This window comes from Aptenodytes patagonicus, chromosome 1 (genome assembly GCF_965638725.1).
Source record: "Aptenodytes patagonicus chromosome 1, bAptPat1.pri.cur, whole genome shotgun sequence".
Taxonomy (NCBI): domain Eukaryota; kingdom Metazoa; phylum Chordata; class Aves; order Sphenisciformes; family Spheniscidae; genus Aptenodytes; species Aptenodytes patagonicus.
The window spans coordinates 34259539-34281604 of record NC_134949.1 but is presented as its reverse complement, the minus strand read 5'-3'; the positions used below and the strand labels follow the sequence as shown (position 1 = coordinate 34281604).

The 22066-nt window shown below is 43.2% G+C and overlaps 1 protein-coding gene across 1 annotated transcript; it reads right to left on the bottom strand.

Moving 5' to 3' along the window:
* Positions 1-2809: 2809 nt before the first annotated feature.
* On the bottom strand, positions 2810-7207 carry LOC143155685 (prolactin-like). The gene is made up of 5 exons (XM_076328650.1): positions 7177-7207; positions 6923-7074; positions 6685-6792; positions 5061-5240; positions 2810-3304 (listed from the first exon to the last, which is right to left on the bottom strand). Exons 1-5 carry the CDS (start codon positions 7205-7207, stop codon positions 3110-3112), a joined length of 666 nt encoding a protein of 221 aa, XP_076184765.1. The 3' UTR covers positions 2810-3109.
* Positions 7208-22066: the final 14859 nt, after the last annotated feature.

Sequence of the window (22066 nt, the reverse complement as noted above, 5' to 3'; positions counted from 1 at the left end):
TCCACAAACTGAAATTACACCGTGACTTACCTATAACATACATGGTTACAGACTGTTGCACGTCAGCCTAGCACTTAACTGCAAGCCGATCCTGATTTTCTGATTTTCCATTAATTTGTAAAGTTGTTTCTCTTAATATTCTCAGATGCAAATGATGCATTCTTAAACTCCAAAGCATTTCATTGTAGTGCACAATTTTACATTTCAAATATTCCTAATTAGTTTCCCTGCTGTCTTGGAGAGAAATCCTGCAGGAGATGAAGTATTCCCCTGTGTAAAAAGCAACCATCACTGGTATTTCTGTTTGAGGCATTGGTGGCCACAGAGAAAAACATGCCCTTTTCAGCCAGCTGCTCAGTTGTTTTCTCAATCAAAAGAGGAGACAAGGCAATGTCGACAATATAGGAAAGCTTTTGTTTTACCAGCATGCCTTGCCTCAGCCAAAGGCCAATCTGGAAATGTAACACCAATGAGTCTGAATGACTATGGGTAATACTTCGGTGCATTGTTGTTCTTTCTGTGGCACCTGCTTCCTCATTTTCTCAATTTTTGCATTTCTCTGCAGCAAATCGTTCCCAGGGTTTTGCTCTTTGAAAGAGATGAGAATTACTTTTATGATCTGCTCCATTTGCAACATGTTTTCCACCTGACCCTCAACCGCGACCCCTGGGGTGTCTTCCCCACTGCGGAAGTTCCCCCATACGGAAGTAGCCATTACGGTTGATTTCCGAGCCACCTTGCAACTTGCTCTGAGAGCCACCAAGGCCCCTGCCCGCAGGGCCATGGGCACCACCCGCCCACGGGGACATGGCCACCACCCCTGGGGACACGGCCCTGCCCGCGGGGACATGGCCACCATCCACGGGGACATGGCCACCACCCTTGGGGACACAGCCACCACCCTTGGGGACACGGCCACCTCCCGCCCGCGGGGACACGGGCACCACCCTTGGGGACACGGCCACCTCCTGCCCGCGGGGACATGGGCACCACCCTTAGGGACACGGCTCTGCCCGCGGGGACATGGCCACCATCCGCGGGGACACGGGCACCACCCTTGGGGACACGGCCACCTCCCGCCCGCGGGGACACAGGCACCACCCGCGAGGACACGGCCCCGCCCGCGGGGACAAGGCCACCACCCTTGGGGACAGGGCCACCATCCGCCCGCGGGGACACGGGCACCTCCCGCCCGCGGGGCGCCGCGGCGCCCCCCTGTGGCAGCGCGGGGCGCAGCGCGGCAGCGCCGGTCGGGGGGCCCTGGGGGGCGGGAGGGGCCGGGACACTGCCGGTCCCGGAGGGCGCGTCCTTCGTCCGCCTCGTTTGGCCGAGTAACCCCTCCCGTGTCTGCCACCTTTCCTTTCCGGGGTAGGAGGGCTGGCGCGGGCCTGCTGCGCGCAGCGCCCTCTTTGCCGGGGTGTAGAGGGATTCCACCCGGACGCCGTTTTTCTCCTTAATTAATGCACACTCGCCCAGTTTTCAGCATTTCAGAGACAGGAATAACCCCTTGCTGGCACAGGAGACACACACCAGCGTGCTGCTGTACTCTGGGGCTGCGGCTACAGTGGGTGACGGGGTAAATACCGTAACCGTTAATCGCTACTACGTCTTCTGTGACTGTGGATAGATGAAGGCGGAGTGGGCAACCCTCTGCTTCTCTCCAACCGTTTGCACAGAGGAGCCTTCCTTTACTCTCTTTGGAGCTGTGTTTTGTTTCGAGGATGTCTTTAAAATTTGCACATGAATGCTGCTATTCCCTTACGTGTTTGTAGTATCTTACTGCTTAAGGAATTGCAGCTAGTAACTTCTTCAGGGCAGGCACTATATAACCCCTTGTATTTCTACCACACCTGGCACAACAGGGACCAGGTGGGAACTGTGAACACTCACAGCTTCTAGTTGAGAAAGTACATCAGCTGTCTACTAGACGGTAGACATCTGAGGATATCGATAGTTACGGAGATGTAACTGAAAAGGTTGTTCCTCTGTTCTGCATAGATGTTTCTTTGAAACGTTTTCCTGCCAAGTTTCTCAAGCCCAAATCCAGTATCATTATTAAATAATCATCAGCATTTTACTCTCCATTCTTGGCAGCCCGAGCTCCAGCTACTGTCAACCACCATCAAGATCAGGGGAGGCCAGAAAAGAGCATTCAGGGATGCAATAGTCAAGACTGTTAAAGAGAAATCTGTGTTGATTACAAATGCTCATTCAAATGGCTCATTTAGGATCTGAATGCAAAGATGTTTTGCTCTATGAACAGCTATCAGCACCACCCCACTGCTAGGAAAATGTGATTGCTATAAAATACGAAACAGCTTTCACATTTTTATTTGCTGTGGGGTTTGTCATCATCACTGTAAAACCCAAGCCCTGGGTCAGCATGTGTTACGGGAGAGACTGACTGCTACATCAGCCCTCGGGCTGAAATGGCATTTAGACCGGAATTCTGACTTACCTTTCATATAGAAACTTTTTCTTTCGGTGTTTCCACTGAAATCAGTGAAGCCATTGCAGGTATGAAAGAGCATCCAAAATGAATGAAAGTGCTAGAAACTAGAACGTACAGGGCACATGTGAAAGCCCGTAGAAATTAGTAAGAAGTATGATGTGAACATAAAGTCTCCATGGGCCCAGTGGTTACATGAACCGATCAACAGCAATAGCACTCCTCAGTGTTAAGCAATATTCTGCAGGTATGTACATATGTAGAAATGGGGGGAAACATTTTTTTTTACATAAAAATATACTTTATTTATAGTATGTAGATGTATTTGTACCAAGGTTAAACAAACTGAATTTCACTTTCAACTATGTATATAACTAAACTGTGTGAATCAGCCATAATATAATCTGTCACAGTGTAATGTGCAAGGACATTTATTTATCTACTACTAGAGTACTCCTTTTTATCTGGTGCGTTAACCCACATACACACATGATGCTTTATTTAATATTTCAGCTGCATAGGTCAACCGTGTCAAGTAGCTGCCAAAGAATTTCAAAACCACTTTCCTATTAAAATTAGTGTAAATGTGATAATTTATAAATTATATTTTTCCATCTTTATAAACAACATGCTGAAGACTACTTGTGAAGAGATTACAACTCAACAACTATTTTCTGGCATAATCCTACATTTAAGAACTTTTAAGTAGCTTTGTACTTTATTGGAGTCTCTCCTGAAACAGTGAATAAAGTCAGAGTCGCTCATCATGTTTGCTTCATTACTAACAGATAAACCAGCAGCTTCAGAAGATGCCACTCCGTTTAATGAATTGCTGATGATCCCCATTGACTGCATCTGTATCGAAAACAGGAAAAGAAGTACAACCCGTAACTACACATACAACAATAAATCTTTAAAATACTAGTGCAGAAGTCAACCAAGGCATCACTATGTTGGGCTGTTCAACTCCAGAGCTTTCATGTACGTATTGACGATACATGTAAAGCTCCCTTACAGAGAATAACATCGCCTTTTTATCTCAGCGGTGTCTATACAACCTAAAGACTAGCCTGAAATGACCTGATATACTAGCAATGCAACAATACTGGAGTATAACTCCATCTGAATTTAAGTAGAGGAACCCCTGTTTGGTAATCATTATTTCCTCTTGAACTAATACAGCAAATCAGTCTTGAGATTTGTAGCTATTTATTTTAATGAGTTTTGTCAAGGGAAGCTTCTAACCTGAGCACTCGCAGTGTTGTTTAACCTGGTGAACTCTGAAGGCTGTTATCACCTCTCAGAGGTAGGAGCTTCACAACAGAACCAAGCTTAGAATTACTGTCTTACAGAAAAATGCAGCTGCAAAATAATGGGATGCATTTGCATTGTTTGCTTCTTTTTTAAAATTGTATTTCTACTGTGTGGTATGTCCATAGAACAGAGAGGTCAAAACTTCAAAGCTTTCCTTCTTAGTAATTCCTTCAAAGGTGTTTTAGAAAAATAAAATCAGGTAAATATACCAGAAGCGCGTAGCTAGTTTAGAGTTTGATGGCTTGCTTCAGTTACAGAATGAAGCAAATTGTGAAGCAAATTGAAGCAAAAGGTCAAGCTCTGAGGTTGAATACCTCTGAACTTTAAGGCCATTTTAACCCAGAATCATGGCTGCACTTGGAAGATGGACTTCCCGTTTGTAACTCTGAGTCACCCTAATCAGGGCTGCGTTTTAGAGCAGGGGACAATTCCTCCTATTCTAGTGATGAGCTGCTTATCATTTTAAAACTTGTATTCCCCACCTGCGTTCATAAAGCTGAAAGGTGATCTACTAGTGTAAGATATTAGTTTATTTTTCACTTTTTAGTGAAACAGACACCTTGGCAGTGTAGCCATTTCAGAGAATGGACACACAGCCCTCATTTGTTTAGCCAAAACTACAAATAAGCTTAGATATGAATGCACAAGAAATACAAAGATCAGGACTTCTAGCTAGTAATGAGAAGACAGAAATGGAAATAACAAGAAATTACATCCAATAATTTATATATGATCTGCCAAAATATGGAACGGAGTTTTGCAATTGTTTTGTGACTGGCATCTGACTTAAGCAATGCCACTGTTGTCTTGAAGAACTTATCCCAGCATAAAATTGTTGCCTTAGGAAGGAGCTCTTTGCAGCAGACAGCAGTCATACTTGAATTAGAATGTAAATCCAAATAAAACTGAAAACAATAATTAAGTATTTGTCACGGTCTACCCACATCTCCTCTACTGCCCTAAAAAAGTCAAGTCATTACTGGCTCATATATGAAGCTGTAAATGACTCTAGTCTTTGTACTTCTGTCTTTCTTTCATATATTTCGTATTAATAAAACATTGCTCTACACATATGGACATATATAATGCCACCTACGTATCTGCCAATCCATAAACTAAGTCACATCCTTTGGCTGAAAAATTGCTGGATCTGTAACGAAGTCCACTGCTGCTGGATCAGAGCCTCTGTCGGCATTAAGGCTATAGCCCAAGGGAGAGCAGACATTGCCCCCCCCCCCCCCCGAAGTCACTCACGCCACATGACTGGTATAAATAAAAGCTACATTGAAAATCTTGCCTTTTCCGTTACTTTTTCAACTCCAGTCTTCAGCTCATGTACCATATTGCTGATTTGCTTAGCTTTGCTAAGGCTGTCATCAGGTAGCTCTTGATGGTGCTCAATATGCTGGTTAAAGTGGGAAAGTGGTTCTTTCCAGGCTTGCAAAAGTCTCAGTATCAAGTGAGTTAGTTCTTCTCGCTTATAAATTAAAAGAGTAAGGAATTTCTCTGTTAGTTTGCAGCAGGTCATATGAACACCGTTAGACAGTCTCACTGTGAAATAGCAGGACTAAGATTATATCTGTAATTCAGTAGTTTTCAAATATTCAGAACTTAAGGGCCACTCTGTCTCTGGTTATTTGCTTAGATCTAAGCAACACCCAAAAGTTGCATTTGTCTTGTTTTCAGCTTTCATAGACTCCTAAGCTCTGTAATACCTAAAACTGTGGAGTACAGCATTAGCAAAACGGTGGCATTCCTGTCAAACTTACTTGGTACTGAAAAAATTTTCCGGAACTCCTAGATGTCTCAAGAGCCCAAGGAGCCTCACTGAGACATCTCTGTTTGCTGGTATGGGAGCGCAGGTGTTTCCTCACACCTGCCGTGGTTATAGCTGTGTTGGTTAGAGGTTCGCTGCAGACACACTTCCAAGAAGGTGCCCGGTGGTCAGGACGGTTGCTTCTCTAACAGAAACTCAATGTCCTAAGACCTCTCTTGCAATACAAGTTCAGAAATACAGTTGACTGGTTAAAGCTTTCTAAAACAGGCAGGGCCTCGTTTCCCATTGCCCTTCAAGGGAGGAAAGTGTTTTTCTAAATGTCTTGGGGGAAGCTCCTCACTCCATCACAACCAACGAGCAAAACGTTAACATTTGTCTCCGTCTGCCTCCTCATAGAAGCAAAAGTTTCTCCCGCTGCTGTATCCTTGACTTTACAATCTGCTTTTTCTCTGTCTAAAGAAACTCTTTCTGCTCTTCTCTAAACTAATAACAATTTTTTTTCTCTTTGCCATTACATCTGTCTAAAGCAATTTGCTGTTCTTTACTCCTTACCTAACTACCGATTCAGAGATAATGACTGTTATTTCTTTCTCCTGATTGCTTTTTGTACTTTGCAGTGACACTGATTAATTTATCTGTCACATGCAGTTTGCTAAGTTTCTGTTCCACAGAGACTGCCACAATAAAATCAAAAGGATGTCTGTCTGTCAGTCATTTGGATGAAGTACTACTGCAATACCTCTATTATAACTAATAAATACGATTTAAGCATATGGAACCATATACAGCTTTTTTAACAGAACAAACTAATGATTCATATGCAATACCTCTGTGATGTGCACCTGTTTGGGGTCAAAACTTATCAGCTTCTTCAATCCAACTGTTGATGAAGCACCGGAGGCATAAAAACCTCTCTGCCTGTCTCCAGCCTGACTCGGCTGGGCGACAACCGCAGCGTGATGGGCGCTCTGACGCGGGGTGATGTGGGGGCTCTGACGGGACGGGGGGTATCTTCCCCTTTCTTCAGGCGGGGGAGAGGAGGCGGTGTGACCCGCGGAGCCCCCTCCCAGCCCCTCAACCCCGCGGGGGCCCGCGATAGCCCCCGCCCGCCCCGTCTCCGTCCGCCGCCGCCGTCCAGCCTTACCGGGATTTTTTGGGCGTATTCTTTGCCGTTGGGGGTCAGCATCCCCGACGTGTGGCACTTCCGAGCGGGCTTCCCCAGCTCGTTGTCACGGGGAGGAAAGTGTTTTTCCTATAGGGGAAGAAAACCTAAAGAAACACCGAGAGCACCCCCCCCGCCCCGCCCCGCCCCGCCCCGCCGGCAGCCGCTCCCAGGGCGGCGGGCGCCCGGTCCGCGGCGGTGGGGCCGGCCCTGCACCCACCAGCTCGGCGTAGAGCGCCGTGGAGAGGCTGTGGATCCTGCCCGAGTGCCGGATCACCCGGTCGAAGAGATCGGCCACGGTCAGGAGGCGGCAGCCGGCGTCCCCCGGGGCGCAGACCAGCAGCCACAGCAGCGCCAGCGCCGCGGCGGCACCTGCGGAGAGCCCGGCGGCGTCGGGGGGCGCGGGGCGTCGGGGGGGCCGCCTGCCCCGGCCCTCTCCTCTGCTCTCTGCCCCGCTCCGCCCGCCGCCCTCACCTGTTCGCCCCGCCGCCGGGGCGAGGGCCATGGCGCCGCGGAGCCCGCTGCGCGGCGCGGAGCGGCTGGGCTCGGCCGGCGCCGGCGTTGCCCCCGCGTCCCCTATATATGCCGGGTGGGGATGTGCGTGGCGTGGGGGGGATCTCCCGGTCGTGACGGGTCCCTCTCTGACGTGCGCAGCCCGCGGCCACCGTGAGCAAGCCGCCCGGAGCGGGGCTCCCGGCTCGGCGGGCGGGCGGGGGCGTCCCCGTCCCCGGCAACCCACAGGACCCAGCAGAAATAGGTCTCCCGGGCTCCGTGGTGGGGCTGCTGCTGACCCCCGCAGCGCCCGCCCGCCGTGGGGCCAGGGCTGCCCTGGTGCCGGTGTCACGGCTCCCGCGCCCGCACAAAAGTGGCGTGGCCGGGTCTATACCGGCATGTCCATTGCCGTCGGAGGGGGTGAGGGTGTGAGAACTGAGACCGGGAGAATAAACTAATCTTGTCGGTGATAACAGGGGGTTATCCTTGAGATAACAAGGACAGCAGTGGGCAACATGAGGGCTAGGAGAGAAGCCTGGCCTGATGACGTTCATCTCTTAGAACCATCTCTTCTAATCACATGGTTAAGAACAGATCTGCTTTCCCTGCTCCCTAGCAGCTGGTCAGAGGTAAGACCACTGAAGCTGTGATAGCTGGTGACCGCACTCTTGGTGGTGCAAGTGTGCCTGAAGACAGTTGGTGATGCCCCGTATGGCTAAAAGGTCAAGGGAGTATCACAGAAAAGCACTCGGATCAGGATCCCCAAAAGGTTGCAAGTCCTATGGACTTGGTTGCTGTCCTCAATTTATGGGTGTGAGATCCTCAGCAAGACATATGAGGAAAGTTGAGATGTTTGTCATGAGGAAGCTGCTTCAAACTGACCAACAGGGGAACCTGAGCACGGGATCTTTCTGCTGTGTTTTCTGGGTTTTGGCACCCTATTTCTTGGAATTCAATGGGAACAGCTCAGGGTCTGGTACAACTGGAATCAGGCACCTTCTCTGCCTGTGGGTATTCAAATCTGAGGTTGGACCAGTTGGCCACCGTAACTGGTGGCTCTTATGATACAGAGAATGAGTCAGCTCTGCCCTTGTTGTTGAAGTTTTTTCACTGCCAAGGGAGCAGTCTGCTTAGAAACGAGGAAACATCTGACATGAAATTGTCATCTTTCCTCCGTGACTACCCCAGCCACTATGCTAGAGTCATGTATCTGTTTTCTAGCTCCCGAATCCCCATTTCCTTTATGGAAAATGGAATGACCATACCTCCACCAGAATGATGAAGAACATCCCTCTCCCCCAGCTTTTAAGGACAGCTGGGTGACTAGGACCCCTTCTGGAGATGGAAGATACAAGTTTGACTAGCTCTTGGCCAGGGAGGAAATTACCTTGGTCACCTATAGTCTGTGTGGATGCTAAAAAGTTGGTAGAAAACAAGTAGAGGCAGCTACTTTTCTAGCCAAATCTTAAAAGTAATTGTCACCTGCCGCTGCATTCTGCATGAAGTCAAGTTGCATTTCCAAAGGGTTCACATTTTGAAAATAAGAGCTTCTCCAAGGAGTGAGGTGTCAGTTTCTAGACTCTGAGTAGGTGTCTGCATGGGCATTCACTGAACTCCAAGGCCTGTCAAAGCTGACACATTTTGGGATGTGCACAGATTCAAAACATTGAGAGGTGAAGACCTTTAGTGCTGAAAATGCCAGCAGAAGTCACTGCTAAGTAGGGACCCCTGTTTGCCTGCCTGTGGTCTCTGCCTGGGTTCTGTTTTCCTCGTTTGCAACTGTTTAAGGATTTGGCTTTTTGTTAACAAGACAGATTTTTTTTAAGTAGGAAAAAAAGAAGTTTAGATTTCCTTTCACCCAAAGGAAGATTGAAAAGATAGCACATGAGAAGGAATATTCAAATGTCTTTCTCACACAGTCTACATTGCCTTCATTCATACAGACATCTCAAAGGAAAGTTATTCCTCTCCGAGAGCTACCCACAAATCTTGTGTCCTTCCAGGGAACTTGTCTTGCCATGATGTGTGCCGAGCTAGCTAGATTTGATTTGGTTAAGTGAGTGCAATCTCCAAAAAGAATTTACTTTTTTCTTGACAGAGTTGGATCAATATAAGCAAATACTAGAAATGTCACTACTGAGCTAGTCCACATGCTCCTGAGCGTCTACCAGCAATGCAGCTTAGCCAGCCCTTCAAACCAATACATCTCTGAACCCAACAGGCCAAACTCACTTCTCCAAAATTCCTCAAAGTCACTTCTAAAGTTTGATAGCACCATGGGTCCATAAGATAGTTTTTATCCCTCATTTTTTTGAATTTCTAAAATTAGTTTTAAAAGCAGTTCATTAAGATGTGCTTAATGATCTACACTATTCAGCAGAGGTTGTTCTCATTCTCTTACCTCTGCTTTATCTCTGATTAATAAAACAATGCAGTTAATTTCAGTGCTTAGAGCTGCTGCGCCAGTTCTTAAAGGGGATCATACAGGAAGCCTTGGCAATAGCTCTGAGCTCTTTGGTAGCTGATAAAATACTTCTGGCTTGTGGTCCAACTGAAGGCTTGGAATATTAGCATTATTTCTGATAACTATCAGAAAATGAGCAATCGTGCATATGACAGGATCTGAAAAACACTTGTAGTGTGCATATGGGAAGCACGTAGATCAGTGACTTATTTTTATTGGCCAATAGCCATTTTCTTCGGGTTTTCACATGTCTAGGAGAAATCCTGACATACGCAAATCTTATCCTAGAAAAGGTGCCTTAAAATGTTAAGACAATTTTTGAGTTATGAAGGAGCTGTCAGCTTGTGCTGTGTAAAATGTAAATGACTTGCACAGCAAAAAACATGGTACAACTTAGAGGAAAGAATCCACAGTGAATTATGAAATTTTATTTAAGGTTCCAGTTTCTAAAATGAATGATGTTTTCTTAACCGGTGATGTACCAATGTTCAAAGAATTGTTTTTCCTGGCTCTTCACTGATATTTCAAGTTTGTAGATGACACCAAACCGGAAGAAGTCACTTGCATTTTAGAATTTAATGTGATCTTGAAAATTAGAGAACTAGCCTGAAGAAAGTAGGGTACAGTTCAGTAAAGAAAAATGCAAAGTACGATACTTAGACAGGAACTTAGACTGCCCGAATACAGAATGAGGCAGCAGTTGCACAGAAGGGGATCACGACTTGTAAGAAATAACAAGCTGAACCTAAGTCAGTAGTATCTTACTGTTGCTTTGTGTTGTTTATTTATTCATTTGTTTTGCAGTCTAGGGTATGTACTTTGAAGAAGAGTTCTTCTGCCATACCTTGCGTTTGTAAGGCCTCCGCTAGAATACTGTGTTCAGTGTTGGACATCCCATTTCAAGAGAGAGATGAGCCAGACGGAGAGAGCCTGGAGGAGAAAAACAAGAACGATGAAAGGTTAACACCGCCCCCCCCCTCCATGGCCTACAAGGAAAGACTGAGGGAAGTGGTGGTGTTTACTCTCTAGCAGGGAAAGACGAGGCAAGGATACAGTTTTCAGATGTGCAGAAGGTAGCAGCAAAGAGGAAGGGAATCAATTATTCACCACATTCATTATGGATACAAGATATAATGGGATTAAATTGCAATAACGGAGATTTAAATTAGGCATTAGAAAGAACTTCTTAATGGTTAGGAGAGTTAAGGACTGGAACTGATTGCTCAGGGACACCGTGAAATCTCCATCATTATCTAACCTTTCTTATAAACTTTCCAACAGATTTCAGACAGCCAGCAGTGGTGTTCACCCTGCTGTGGGCAGGAGGGTGAGTGGGCAACATCAGACCTCTCCCCCTTCCAGCCTGCCAAACTTTTACAGTGCAAGACCAACTGGAGTTCATTATGTATTCAAAATCACTCCTAAATTTACATCATGAAGGAGTAAAAGCTGAAATGAAAAGGTTTGTTTCAACCAAATACTGTCCACTGTTGATTTGCTCTGTTCCTATAACGTAGCAACAGGCACATTCTATGGCACAAGAAGGGGCAAGTCACACGCTTTTGCTCTGAAAGTGAATAAAGCAATATGGAAATTATATAAACGTGATCTTAGAAGTGAAATGAAAAAAGAGCTGACTACCCACTTGAAGGAGTCAGCCATCTTCTGAAGGCTAGATCACAGAACTATGTTTTTTCCTAGCTCTGTAAAGAAAAAGGCATACTTCGGCTTTTACCACTTCATGTAGAAGTGTTTGGCTTTTCTCTTCTCACTTCTAATTTCTCTGTTCTTCTCTCCCACGCTGCAGTCATATACTAATCACTAAACTTACTGGGTTTGTCTTGATTTGGATTACTCTTGATTGTTGCAGCCTTGAAAATCCAAAGGCATAGATAATACAAGGTAAGTAGGAGCAGATATTATTTTCACTGGATCAATTGATATAGCTGGAAAAAATGGAAACAAGCTTTTGGGCAAACATGACCTTTTTCAAAGTGAATCTGAAAAATTGTCCATTTGCCCAAATATCCATTTTTTTAAAATGAATTGTTAGCAAATCTCGTCTTGCTCTTGGTTATATATTTCTTGCCTTTATAGCTTTCTTCTCCTCCTTCCACTCCCTCTTTCTTGACAATATACACATTCTTTCATCCCCTCATCTTAAAACAACAGTCCTTGACTCCATTTGTCTCTCTGGGCAAAATCCTTCTCCACCCTCCATCTCTTTGAATAACTCTTCGTTCACTGAAAAGTTGTTTACATTCATCAAATAGATTTCTCTCCCTTTTATGCTCTTTTCAGTCATGTTTCTCTATTTTTATCTCCACTGAATCTGCTTTTGTTTATATCTATAATGACGTTTTATAATCAAAGCTCTCAATTGTCATCTCCTATAAAGCTTCCTGCTTTCCTTGTCCTCTCTTGGCTTCTACAACTATACTCTTTACTGTTTCTCCTGCTGCTTCTGTAATTTCTTACATGGAGAACCCTCCCCATCTCTTCTCCAGTTTTATGTGAGGGCTTTACAGGATTCTCTCTCACCTTCTACAATCTCATCAGCAAAAGCAAAAATTCAGCTACTGCTTCTCACTGCCACTTGGAGACCTGCCTTCCTGCTCCATATTGGTCTCCTTATGTCCAAACAGAAATCTCAGCTTGCCTCTTCAACATGTGCTTTTGGGAGCTTGGCTTTCAGCTCAAACGTAAAAGAGCTAAAGGAAACCACAGCTCCTCTTTGTTTTTCTTCTCTATAAAGCATTTTATTTTGATTCTCTGTGCACCTCAGAGAGCTTGAACTGGAGATGTGCGTGTGTTTGGTATGGATGCTGATGGCTTAGATCCATGGCATTCCAGAAGAGGAGTTTGGTTGAAGACAGGCCTAGGCTGCTGGAGCAGCTTTATGCATTCGCCATGTTAATTTGGGGAAGATGGTTCAACAGAATAAAGTGTAGCACTGTCAGCTCTCCTTCCACAGTCCCGCCTTGCTCTCTCCCGCATTCTCTTGCTTACGCCCTTACTCTGACCCAAGGAATAACATCCATAAAAGATCTGATCCTCCTTTCAGCACTCTGGAAAACCAGGTATTGAAGTAAGGGTTTTTCCTCGGGAGGGCCAGGCCTTTATGGGACAAACTTCTAGAGGGAAGGATCTTGTCATCCTTCGTTTGCAAAATACTGAAGAGAAATGTGTGTTCAGAGCATGCAATGCGATTCTCTTCCAGTCATTCAGGATAGGATTTTTCTCCTCCAATTTTAGGCATCTAGAGTTTAGAAACGGGCACTTTCTGAGGATCATCTGGAGATAGGTGCCCATCACTAATCGCTGGTGGTGCCTGGTTTTGTCTGTTGGTTGCCAGAAGAGCTTAGGGTGATGAGTATAAACTAAGTTAGGGTAGAGGAATCTCGTTTTCTGTTTGCAAATGTAGACTAGGAGCTGGTGGAGCATATGCTTGATACATCAGGTGGAGCATGTGCTTGATACATCAAGTGGAGCAGGAGTGCTGCTTCTCCTGCTGCTCCTCTCCTGGACAACCTGTTACAGATGTTGCGTGTTTGCCTCCTCTGGGGCTACAAAGATTATCCTTAGCAGCCAGGAAAACATCCTTCTTACTATTTGTGGTAGTGGCGGTAGCACACAAGTAGAGAGAAACACATTTTTTTGAAATATCTGCGCTATTCCAGCTCTCTGGAGACAATTAATTCCTTAGCGGATCTGCTGACTACTCATCAGAATGAACTGCTGTGCTATTTTAGGGAAGAACTGCATGCACACAAAGATTAAGTAAAACTGAAAATAAAAACCCAGTTACAAATTCAGGTTCTTTAAGTTTTGGAGCCCTTTGTTTTACATCCTGCTAAGGAGGTAGAATCAATTGTGTAAGGACGGATTGGGGTCTATGTGGAGTGTCTGAGCTAAAACTTGTCATGTTAAAGAGATGTTACTGTAAATCAGTGATTTCCACCATACTAAGCATCACACAGGTCAAGTGGGAAAACCAATGTCTCAATGTTTTATTTATGAAGTGATGTTTCTTTAGGATATTGTTTCAATTTATTTTTTAAGAGGAGAACATTTCTATTCTCATCGCTGTTGACTTCAGTGGGATTGCTTGTGATGTGTGAATTTAGTTCTACCCGATAGTAGATTTACCTAATATTAATGATTTGGAGGGACTAATCCAATCACAGGGAAAGGTAAGTTCTATGAAAACTCTTATCTTCACTGAAACTTGAAAGGGTAATATGCCCTATGAGTTCTTGACTTTGAATTTGAATTTGAATTTCTGATCCTATTCTACATTTTTTGGGGGGTGAAATTTAATTAATTCAATTTTAAGTTATATATTTTGTATTATATATTGTATATTTTAATTTTGCAACACTTGAATGTGGCCTGGAGAAACAAACTACTGAATTCGAACACAAAAGGTAGAACCTGTAATTAAAATATTTAATATTATTTACACAATGAAACATTAGGAGAAAATAAGCTCTGCACTCTGGGATGTACAGTTCCATTACTCATAAAACTAAAATATTTCTAAAATACAAAATTAAAAGCATATAAAAATAGATTTAAAAAAGAGAAAGGCATGATTGAATCCTACCCTTTGAATATCTACAAATGATCTTATTGCCTAAAAAAGAGAGAGATGAGATGTCATATTTTACCAGATACGGATTTTGTGAAATGTTTCAATGGTACTTCATTTTCCTCTAAACTGCTATAAAAGAAGCCAGTCTTCTCAGAACAAGCCGCACCCTAACTATAAAGGTGCATCACCATCCTTTCTATTCCTTACAGTGTTCATATAGGATAGTCTGTATAGTACCTCTGATGTGCTGTAACAATACTAAATATTTCAAGCCTAGCCATGTTTCTCCTGATATGAAAAGTGTCACTGCTGTGTCAGTAGGATCAGTAGTAGCATAATAAAGAGGTGTGTTAAATTTTAAAGGAGATGGACTTGTGTTTTTTAAACATAAAGATAAAATTATACATTTAATGCTTGTAAGTGCATCAAGCAAAAATGCATTCTTTAGCTCATGATCAGAAATTATTTGGAGATGAATTTCAGGCAAGGTCATTACCCCAGATCTGAGATTTTTAAGGAAATAAAGATATCTCCATCATACACTGGAGGCAATCTCAAAGCGATACCCTAATGCCCACTGAAATCTCTAGTAGGCTTTGGCTGACTGTGGTAAATGCTGAGTTAGACCATCATGCTAGTACAGCTCCACTAACTTTGATGAATTTACTTTTGGTTCACACTGGTGTTACAGAGACAGGGTTCAGGTCCCGAGTCTGTATTATTGATAAGCATGCACAGCTGAAAATGAACTGTAACCCCCGGGGTTAGTTCTGTAGTACCCATCTGGAGAAAATACATGCTATGTCCTCTGTTTAGGAAATCAAACTATTTAGAGCATTTCGTTAAGTAGGAAAGAAGACACTTTACCCTACTCACATTTTGTTTTTTCAGGACTGTCCATAGATTTGAAATGATGCTTCATTTAAATTGTGACTTCCCATCTGCCACCATATTGAAATCATCATCGTAGAAGAGAAGTATGTCAGAGGTACCAGAGGTCCAAGTTTTTTACGAGTGCCGTATGGACGTAAGTTAACTGCAGTTCATTTAACATCTGGCTAATGTCAGGTGTTGCCAAGCTGTGTCTTCCCCACTGGCATAATAATGTTTTACAGCATAGAGTAGTTGGCAAGATCTCAAGTTTTGCTTTTTTATAGCAGGACTCATGGGCAAAATGACATATATATGAGTCCTCCATTTTGTCAAATACTTTGTAATTTCTGCTATGTTATTTTCATATTCTCAAATATTATAAAGAAATTCGTTATTATAAAATGCTCCTTGTAGCAGTTGAAAATACTAAGTGGGCTATGGAATCTTCCTTCGCACTCCTCGTGCATACAAGTGTAATAACCTTTAATGATATGACTGAATAGTATTTTTTTCACAAGGTTTCTGCTTAGTTTAGTATACTGTATTCAGCTGAATAAGCAGCTATTCGTTTTTTTTTTTCTCATGTTGTTCACTGTGTGCTCCCATGCCTTATTTATTGCACACCGTTCAAACCCATTCTGAATACATAACCATTTTCCTCCTGGATTCTCTCTATTGCTCTTGAATATCTGGCTGTTCGCAAGCATTAATTTATTATCACAGCATATTCCTGAAGTGAGGGGATGCTACCATACCCATTTTACAGATATGTGAAGAGGCACAGTGAAATTACGTACTCATTTGGATAGTCAATTTGTGATGCAAAGGACATGATTAGTACTTGAGAAATAGCCTCACATCAGATTATGAAAAACTTCATACAGAAGTACTACCTTTACTGAATTCACATTTAAAAATCTTTCGTTTAGGTCGTAGCTCTGCTGTTCTCAAGACACTTTCTTTCCCCCCCTACCATAGGAGAAAAAATATGTGGCTTCACCCAGCTCTGCTTGGAACCCTGAGGTCTGTTTTCAGACTTTTTTCTTTTAAGGTAAGAAATTGATAGCCATGGTAAGTTGTCATCCATTTGTGGGGAAAGGGTAAAGATATTTGCTGATGTTAAGAGCTTAGTGACACCTGAGAACATTTTGTTCCATCTCAAGTTGTAAAGGGGCTGTGCTGTAGTCAGATGCAACTGATCTCCATTTCAGTCTTGTCTCTTTGGTACTGAGACACAGACACGATATGACCAACTATGCCTAGTATCTGGATATTTTCCCCAGTTCTCCCCTGCCTTCTTGTTTTGAGATACCTGTTCAACCTGTTGCATCCTTTCTTCCTACCTCTTCTAGCAGTCATCTCCTCAAACTTAGCTTCTAGTCTGCCCCATAACCTGTCTTCATTAACCCCTAATCTTCATTCCCTTCCTTGCGCCAGACTTTTTGCCCCATTCTATTTGTCTTCTCCCTAGTCAGGCCTGAAGCTTGGTAAGACATACCTGAAGCTTGGTAGGACAAATTCAGGTCCTGCTTTCCTCCACCTGTGCTTCGCAAACTGCTCTACTCAAGACTGGCCCATATCCTCTCTGTATTTGAATCAGGCAAATTCCTCTTCAGGGTTTCACAGCACAGCATGGAAGCAGAGGCAATGCAGATGAGATGTTGCATACTCTGAATTCAAGTGTCATGGCCAAGGTCTTTAATCCTGTAGTAGCTTAGAGCTGCATCATCTCTGTGATGGAGGATGCTGAGTGGAGGTGGGATTGCTTGGAAAGTTTGCAGGTAACACCAAGAAGGTTATATTGCACGTATAAAAAGTGTTTTCCTTTTCCAAAGGGTTACATTTTGGCCGTGTGAGGGTGGATTTGCAGAAGAATAAAAAATACCTATCCCAGATATGAAATCAACTCCTGATACCACGTGTCCAATCTCTGCTTTGAAAGAGGAGGGTGAAAGGAGGGTACTGGAATTGCGTAAAACAAATGTTGCCCAATCTCATTGGAACATAAACAAAACAACCCTTTCCCCCTCATCTCTTTAGTTGGAAACAGGCCCAAGGATTCAGGCTGAAGTCTTTCAGAAAATCAATAAACCTTCACTAGACCCTGAATTTTGATCATTTCAATCTAAAAAAGCAAGGCTTGGGAAATTATAAGGAATCAAGAACCAGGAAAGTATGTAGCCTCCTTTGTGATAGGCAGTGTTATCTGCCTAGATTACAATAAAAAAATAACGGAAAAAGATGAGAAATAATTTTTAATATGCAGTTCCCTAATCATCTTTGAAGGCTGTGTATCCAAGATGCTCTTCAGTCATGACACCTTCCCCGCTTTTCCATTGTTTAAGGGAGGGTGGTTGAGGATTTTCTGAGCTGTTTCCATGAGCGGTATTATTTAGCCCCACTAAGATGCCAGTATGTGGGCCAGTGAGCATGGGTGGAGTGAAAACAAGGTGCAGAAACAATTTCCTCTTTTACATTCTCCTATTTTTTCATTCCAAAGAGGAATGCAAGTGAGGTAGCAGGCAGCTGGCCCCTTTATACCTGCAGAATGAAAACCAAGGAGAAAATGGACTTCTTTTTTTTTTTAATTTTCCCCAACATGGGTAGACTAGCCAGGAGTTCATACCTGCATATGTGGCAGGAACAGTCTTTCCTGTTTTCCTCGATAAATGTTTTTCGTGGATTTGCATTACTGCTAAGATTACTGGTCCTGAAGCTTACAGGACACTTGCGCAGGACATCTTATAGCTTATAGCTGTCCTGTATGTGATTTCTGCTGAACAAATTCTGTTCCCTTAGCTCAAAGGCTTTTCTAGTCCCTGCTCACCACACCAGCAGTACTCAGGGGTCAGGGGAGGCAGAGAACCAAGTCTCTTTCTCATAGGAAACACTAACAGTATGCACTATCCCACTTAGGGGTTAGGAGGTGTTTTTTGATTATTTACAGATGAAAGAAACACTGAGTGGAGAAGTGGCTTATCCAAGGTGGTGCAAGTTTTCCTGGCTAGGAATAAAATCCCTGCCTTTCAGTTCCTGTGCTCTAACCTCAGGAATCCTTCCCTGAACAGACTGGGTGCTCCTTGCTGAGGCAGGACTGGTGCACACGCTTCTGACATTTATGTTCTGGGATCTGTAGGAAGTTCCAAATTACACTCTTGTAGCTTTTTAATAAATATTGTATACAGTGACAAATTATTCAGAATCAGAAAAGAAAAATTGCTCCCTCTTGTTCTTTTAATGTTGTTTTTCTAGAGGTTTTTTTGTGTGTTTCCAAATCACTGACTTGTACTCCCATTTATACTCACATGCTTATGGGCTTTATTCTTCTGTCATTCCCTGACTGCAGGCACGTGACAGCATAACGATAGTGAGAAAGCCTGCAGGTTTTCCTACCAAACTGCTGCAAACCATTTAATAGATTGGAATAAGTCGCTAACCTTCTACTTTCTTATGTAAGATGATGAACATAGATTATTTATAGAAGCTGCTGTCTCTGAATTTGTTTACTGTCACATGGAATGTGTGTCTGTCTTTCACGTGTCCCTGTCAAAACTCCTTGGAAAAATTCAACCTACCACCAAATGTTAAGAACCCACTGGTCCTGTTGTGTGTTGTAGTTGTCGAGGATGAAAAATGACACACTTATAATAAAACAAATTGGAATGAGTAATTGTGTGTATATATATATAATTATCATGCTCATATGTTTACATCTAATTCATGCCAAAGGAAATCATTAAATGCCAAATTACTGTAATGTAAGTTAAGGCTGCATTTCAGTGTTTCCTAATAATCTTTTGCGTTCCCAGGACAGGAGTTATTTAAAATGGGTGGTCAGAATATCCTTCCAAAAAGGAGAAGCAGTCATGCAAGATAGAATTTTCTTTCCTCTGTGTATCTGCTGTAACTGACCTTTGTGTGAAAGAAGTGCGGAGAAGTAAAAGTCCTCCTACCCTGAAACAAGGATAACTGGGCAGGAGTACAAGATTCTTCCAGTCTGCTCTCCTCATCTTCTTGTATTTCTGAGAGAAGGAGTAATCATCTTTACTACACTCCATACTGGAACCATAGGATCTGTGCAACTGCAGGGTTCTTCTGGACTGTGCTGCGGGGACCAGTGTGTCACTTGCCAAGATCTCCACAGCTCTTGGGAGCAGCCCTTCTGGCTCCAGCCAAGCCCAAGATGCAACGGGAGCAGGAGGCCAAGCACTACTCTTTCTTGTGCACTGGTCCTCATCTGGTGCTCCTCATGCTCCATCGGTGCTATGGCCCTGTGCATATCAGTGTGCCTGGTCCTGTCAGGAGCCAGTGCTATTTGAATGACACAGTTTAAATCATAAGCGATGGGAAGAGTTCTTACCCAGAAAATGTTTCTCAAAATGCCTGCTGACGTCCCTGATTTATATACCAGACACCCTATCACCTCTTAGTCTATATCTGCTGCCACGGATGAGTTGTTCCAGCTGCAAGTAGGCAGGGTAGAGACTGTCAGAAGAAAGGGGAATTGCAGCTTCAAGCAATCCACAGACAAGTGCAACACTGGCATTGGGAAGACTTTTCCTCCTCCTGACTCTTCTCTGATCTCCCTGACCACAAGATGGAACAGAAGGAAGAACGGCGTGAGCAGAGACAAAGTGACCAAGGAAAGGCCTGCTATGGAGTGCAATGGTTTGTGTTTCTGATTAACTCCATGATGTTATAAGACTCCAAGCCTAACCGGTCTTGTGGTGGTGCGTGGCATGCGGTTTGACGGCCCCATTCAGCCGCATTCCTTTCTGAGGGGTTCATAAGTCTGTCTAAGGTGTAGGTGACTGGCTGTTCAGTAGCCTTAAGGCATATCTGAGTAACATCCAATTCTTTTCTTATTGGGTGTCCAACATGGTAATGTATATGGTGTTGAAAGAAGGAAAAAAGTGGAAAAAAATGGTCTGGAAAAAATTGGCTTAGGCTAAGAGAAAATCTGAGAGGAAAAAGTAAACAGTGTTAGAAAAAAACGTAAGCCCAGCTGGAAGGAACTAATGGACTTTCCTGCTAAAATGGCTCTAATTGCTTTTCCCTGCAATGACAAAGAAAAATGTGAAGCCTGGAAGAAATGGGAGAAATAGGAAGGGAAGCAATTCTGAGGGCTAGCTACCCTGGTGAAAGGAGGATGGTCCCGGGGGGGCACGATGTTCAGCATTTCAAGCTCACTGCACAGACTGGTCTGTCACTCAGCAACTGAGCAGAGTGAGCAAAGTTTTCGTCAGCTCTGCAATAGGCCAGAGAAAGCTTTGTGTTCCCAACCCTTCTGATGTACGTTTCCCATTTCCTTGACAAGTAGACTGTTAATAATGTTGATTTTTTTTTAAATCTCAGCTGAAAAGAATTTTATAGGAAGAAAAAAGAGAAGAAAACCCAAGACTACGCTTTTCTCAGCATTGTCCAATGGAAGTGGTGTGGGAGTTTTCCGTTGTTCTTAGGTATGCAGGTATTTTAGTTCATGTTTGTACAAAAATGAATGAACCATCACATGATCACATAGAAAACTGTATGTGGCATTAAGAAATAAGTTATAATTGTGTGTCACCAGCTATCAATGGTCTTTAAGAACTGACAATTCCTATCAGTGAAAAATTGTCCTAGACTTTGTAGTGGAACATGTGAACCCTGAAGGAACCATTACAGGCAGACTCATTAGCAAATGCTCATTTCTTTAAACTACAGACAGAATATGTTGGCAGTGAAACTTAATTGCCAAGAATGTATTTGGTTTTGAATTACTGAAAATACTAGGAGACTTTTACAGGGAAGTACATTGTCACACCATCTTTCTTATTTAAATGGGGCCATTAATCATCATACTACAAATCCAAAGCTTAGCAGTTCTGTTTTTTTTTTAATGTGTATAGATTTTGAACTATAGCTATTTCATCATTCTTCTCTCCTAATGTGGCATTAATATTTTCCTCTCTATCTCCCACTGTCAGATCTATCATGGAAGTGTATGTAAGTGTACTAGGCACTAAGTGTGAGATTAAGTAGCCATACTGAGTTATAGTAACTATTTGCTTGAATAGCAGTATAGGTAAGCCTGAAATAATGTAATTAAAATTGTGTGGTTGTCTGTTTCTTTGTCAGTGGCAGAGTGTGTCTTTAGAAGGGAAAAATTGTCAAAGAAAATGAATATAAAGACGCGCACATATATATGGAAATATATGTGTGACTATGAATGTGTGGTAGTTGGACTGATCAGTCTGACAGCTGCAGGATTACTCAAAGTTACACCTGAATACCTTTTGGAATTGAAGCCTGAAATCTTACGGGGTAGATCCAGGTAAGACCTTCTGCAGCTGTGGAGAATCCAGGCCCAATATGGTGGCGTGAAGGACCGACGGCAACAAGGAAGCTCTGCAGAACCACCTCTGATATTTCAGGAAATAGCAGCTGAAATTAAATGCTCACAGCTGAGATTTTTCTTTTAGTTGGGATTCTCATTCACATCCAGAGCTAATATAAAACTAACTCCAGGCGAGATTTTAAAGGAGTTCTCCATTTGAAGTAATGACTATTTATAACACCAGTGATGTGACAAATAATATTAACTAGAATAAGGATTATTAAAGTCTACAGTGCTAGTGTATAGGTTGGTTTGCTATTTTCTCGTAGTGTGCATTGCATAGCCTTTAACAGGAGAGATCTGTGTTTTGGAGTCACATTGTTGCCTAAGCGGTCTGACATTTATCGGATGATTTTTCAAAGGGACAGAAAAACAGAACAGCAAAGAGATGGGAAAGTCAGCGGGAGCTGGAGTCAGGATCTTTGAAAATGTTCTTTTTAATTGTGTTTTTGGGTAATGTGTAAAAATTGTCTGAGAAGTTCAGTCTATTGTTTAACAAGTTAATATTTTGTCTTTGCCCATTAGCAAATATTTGACTCATACAATTCAAATCATTAAAAGTGTG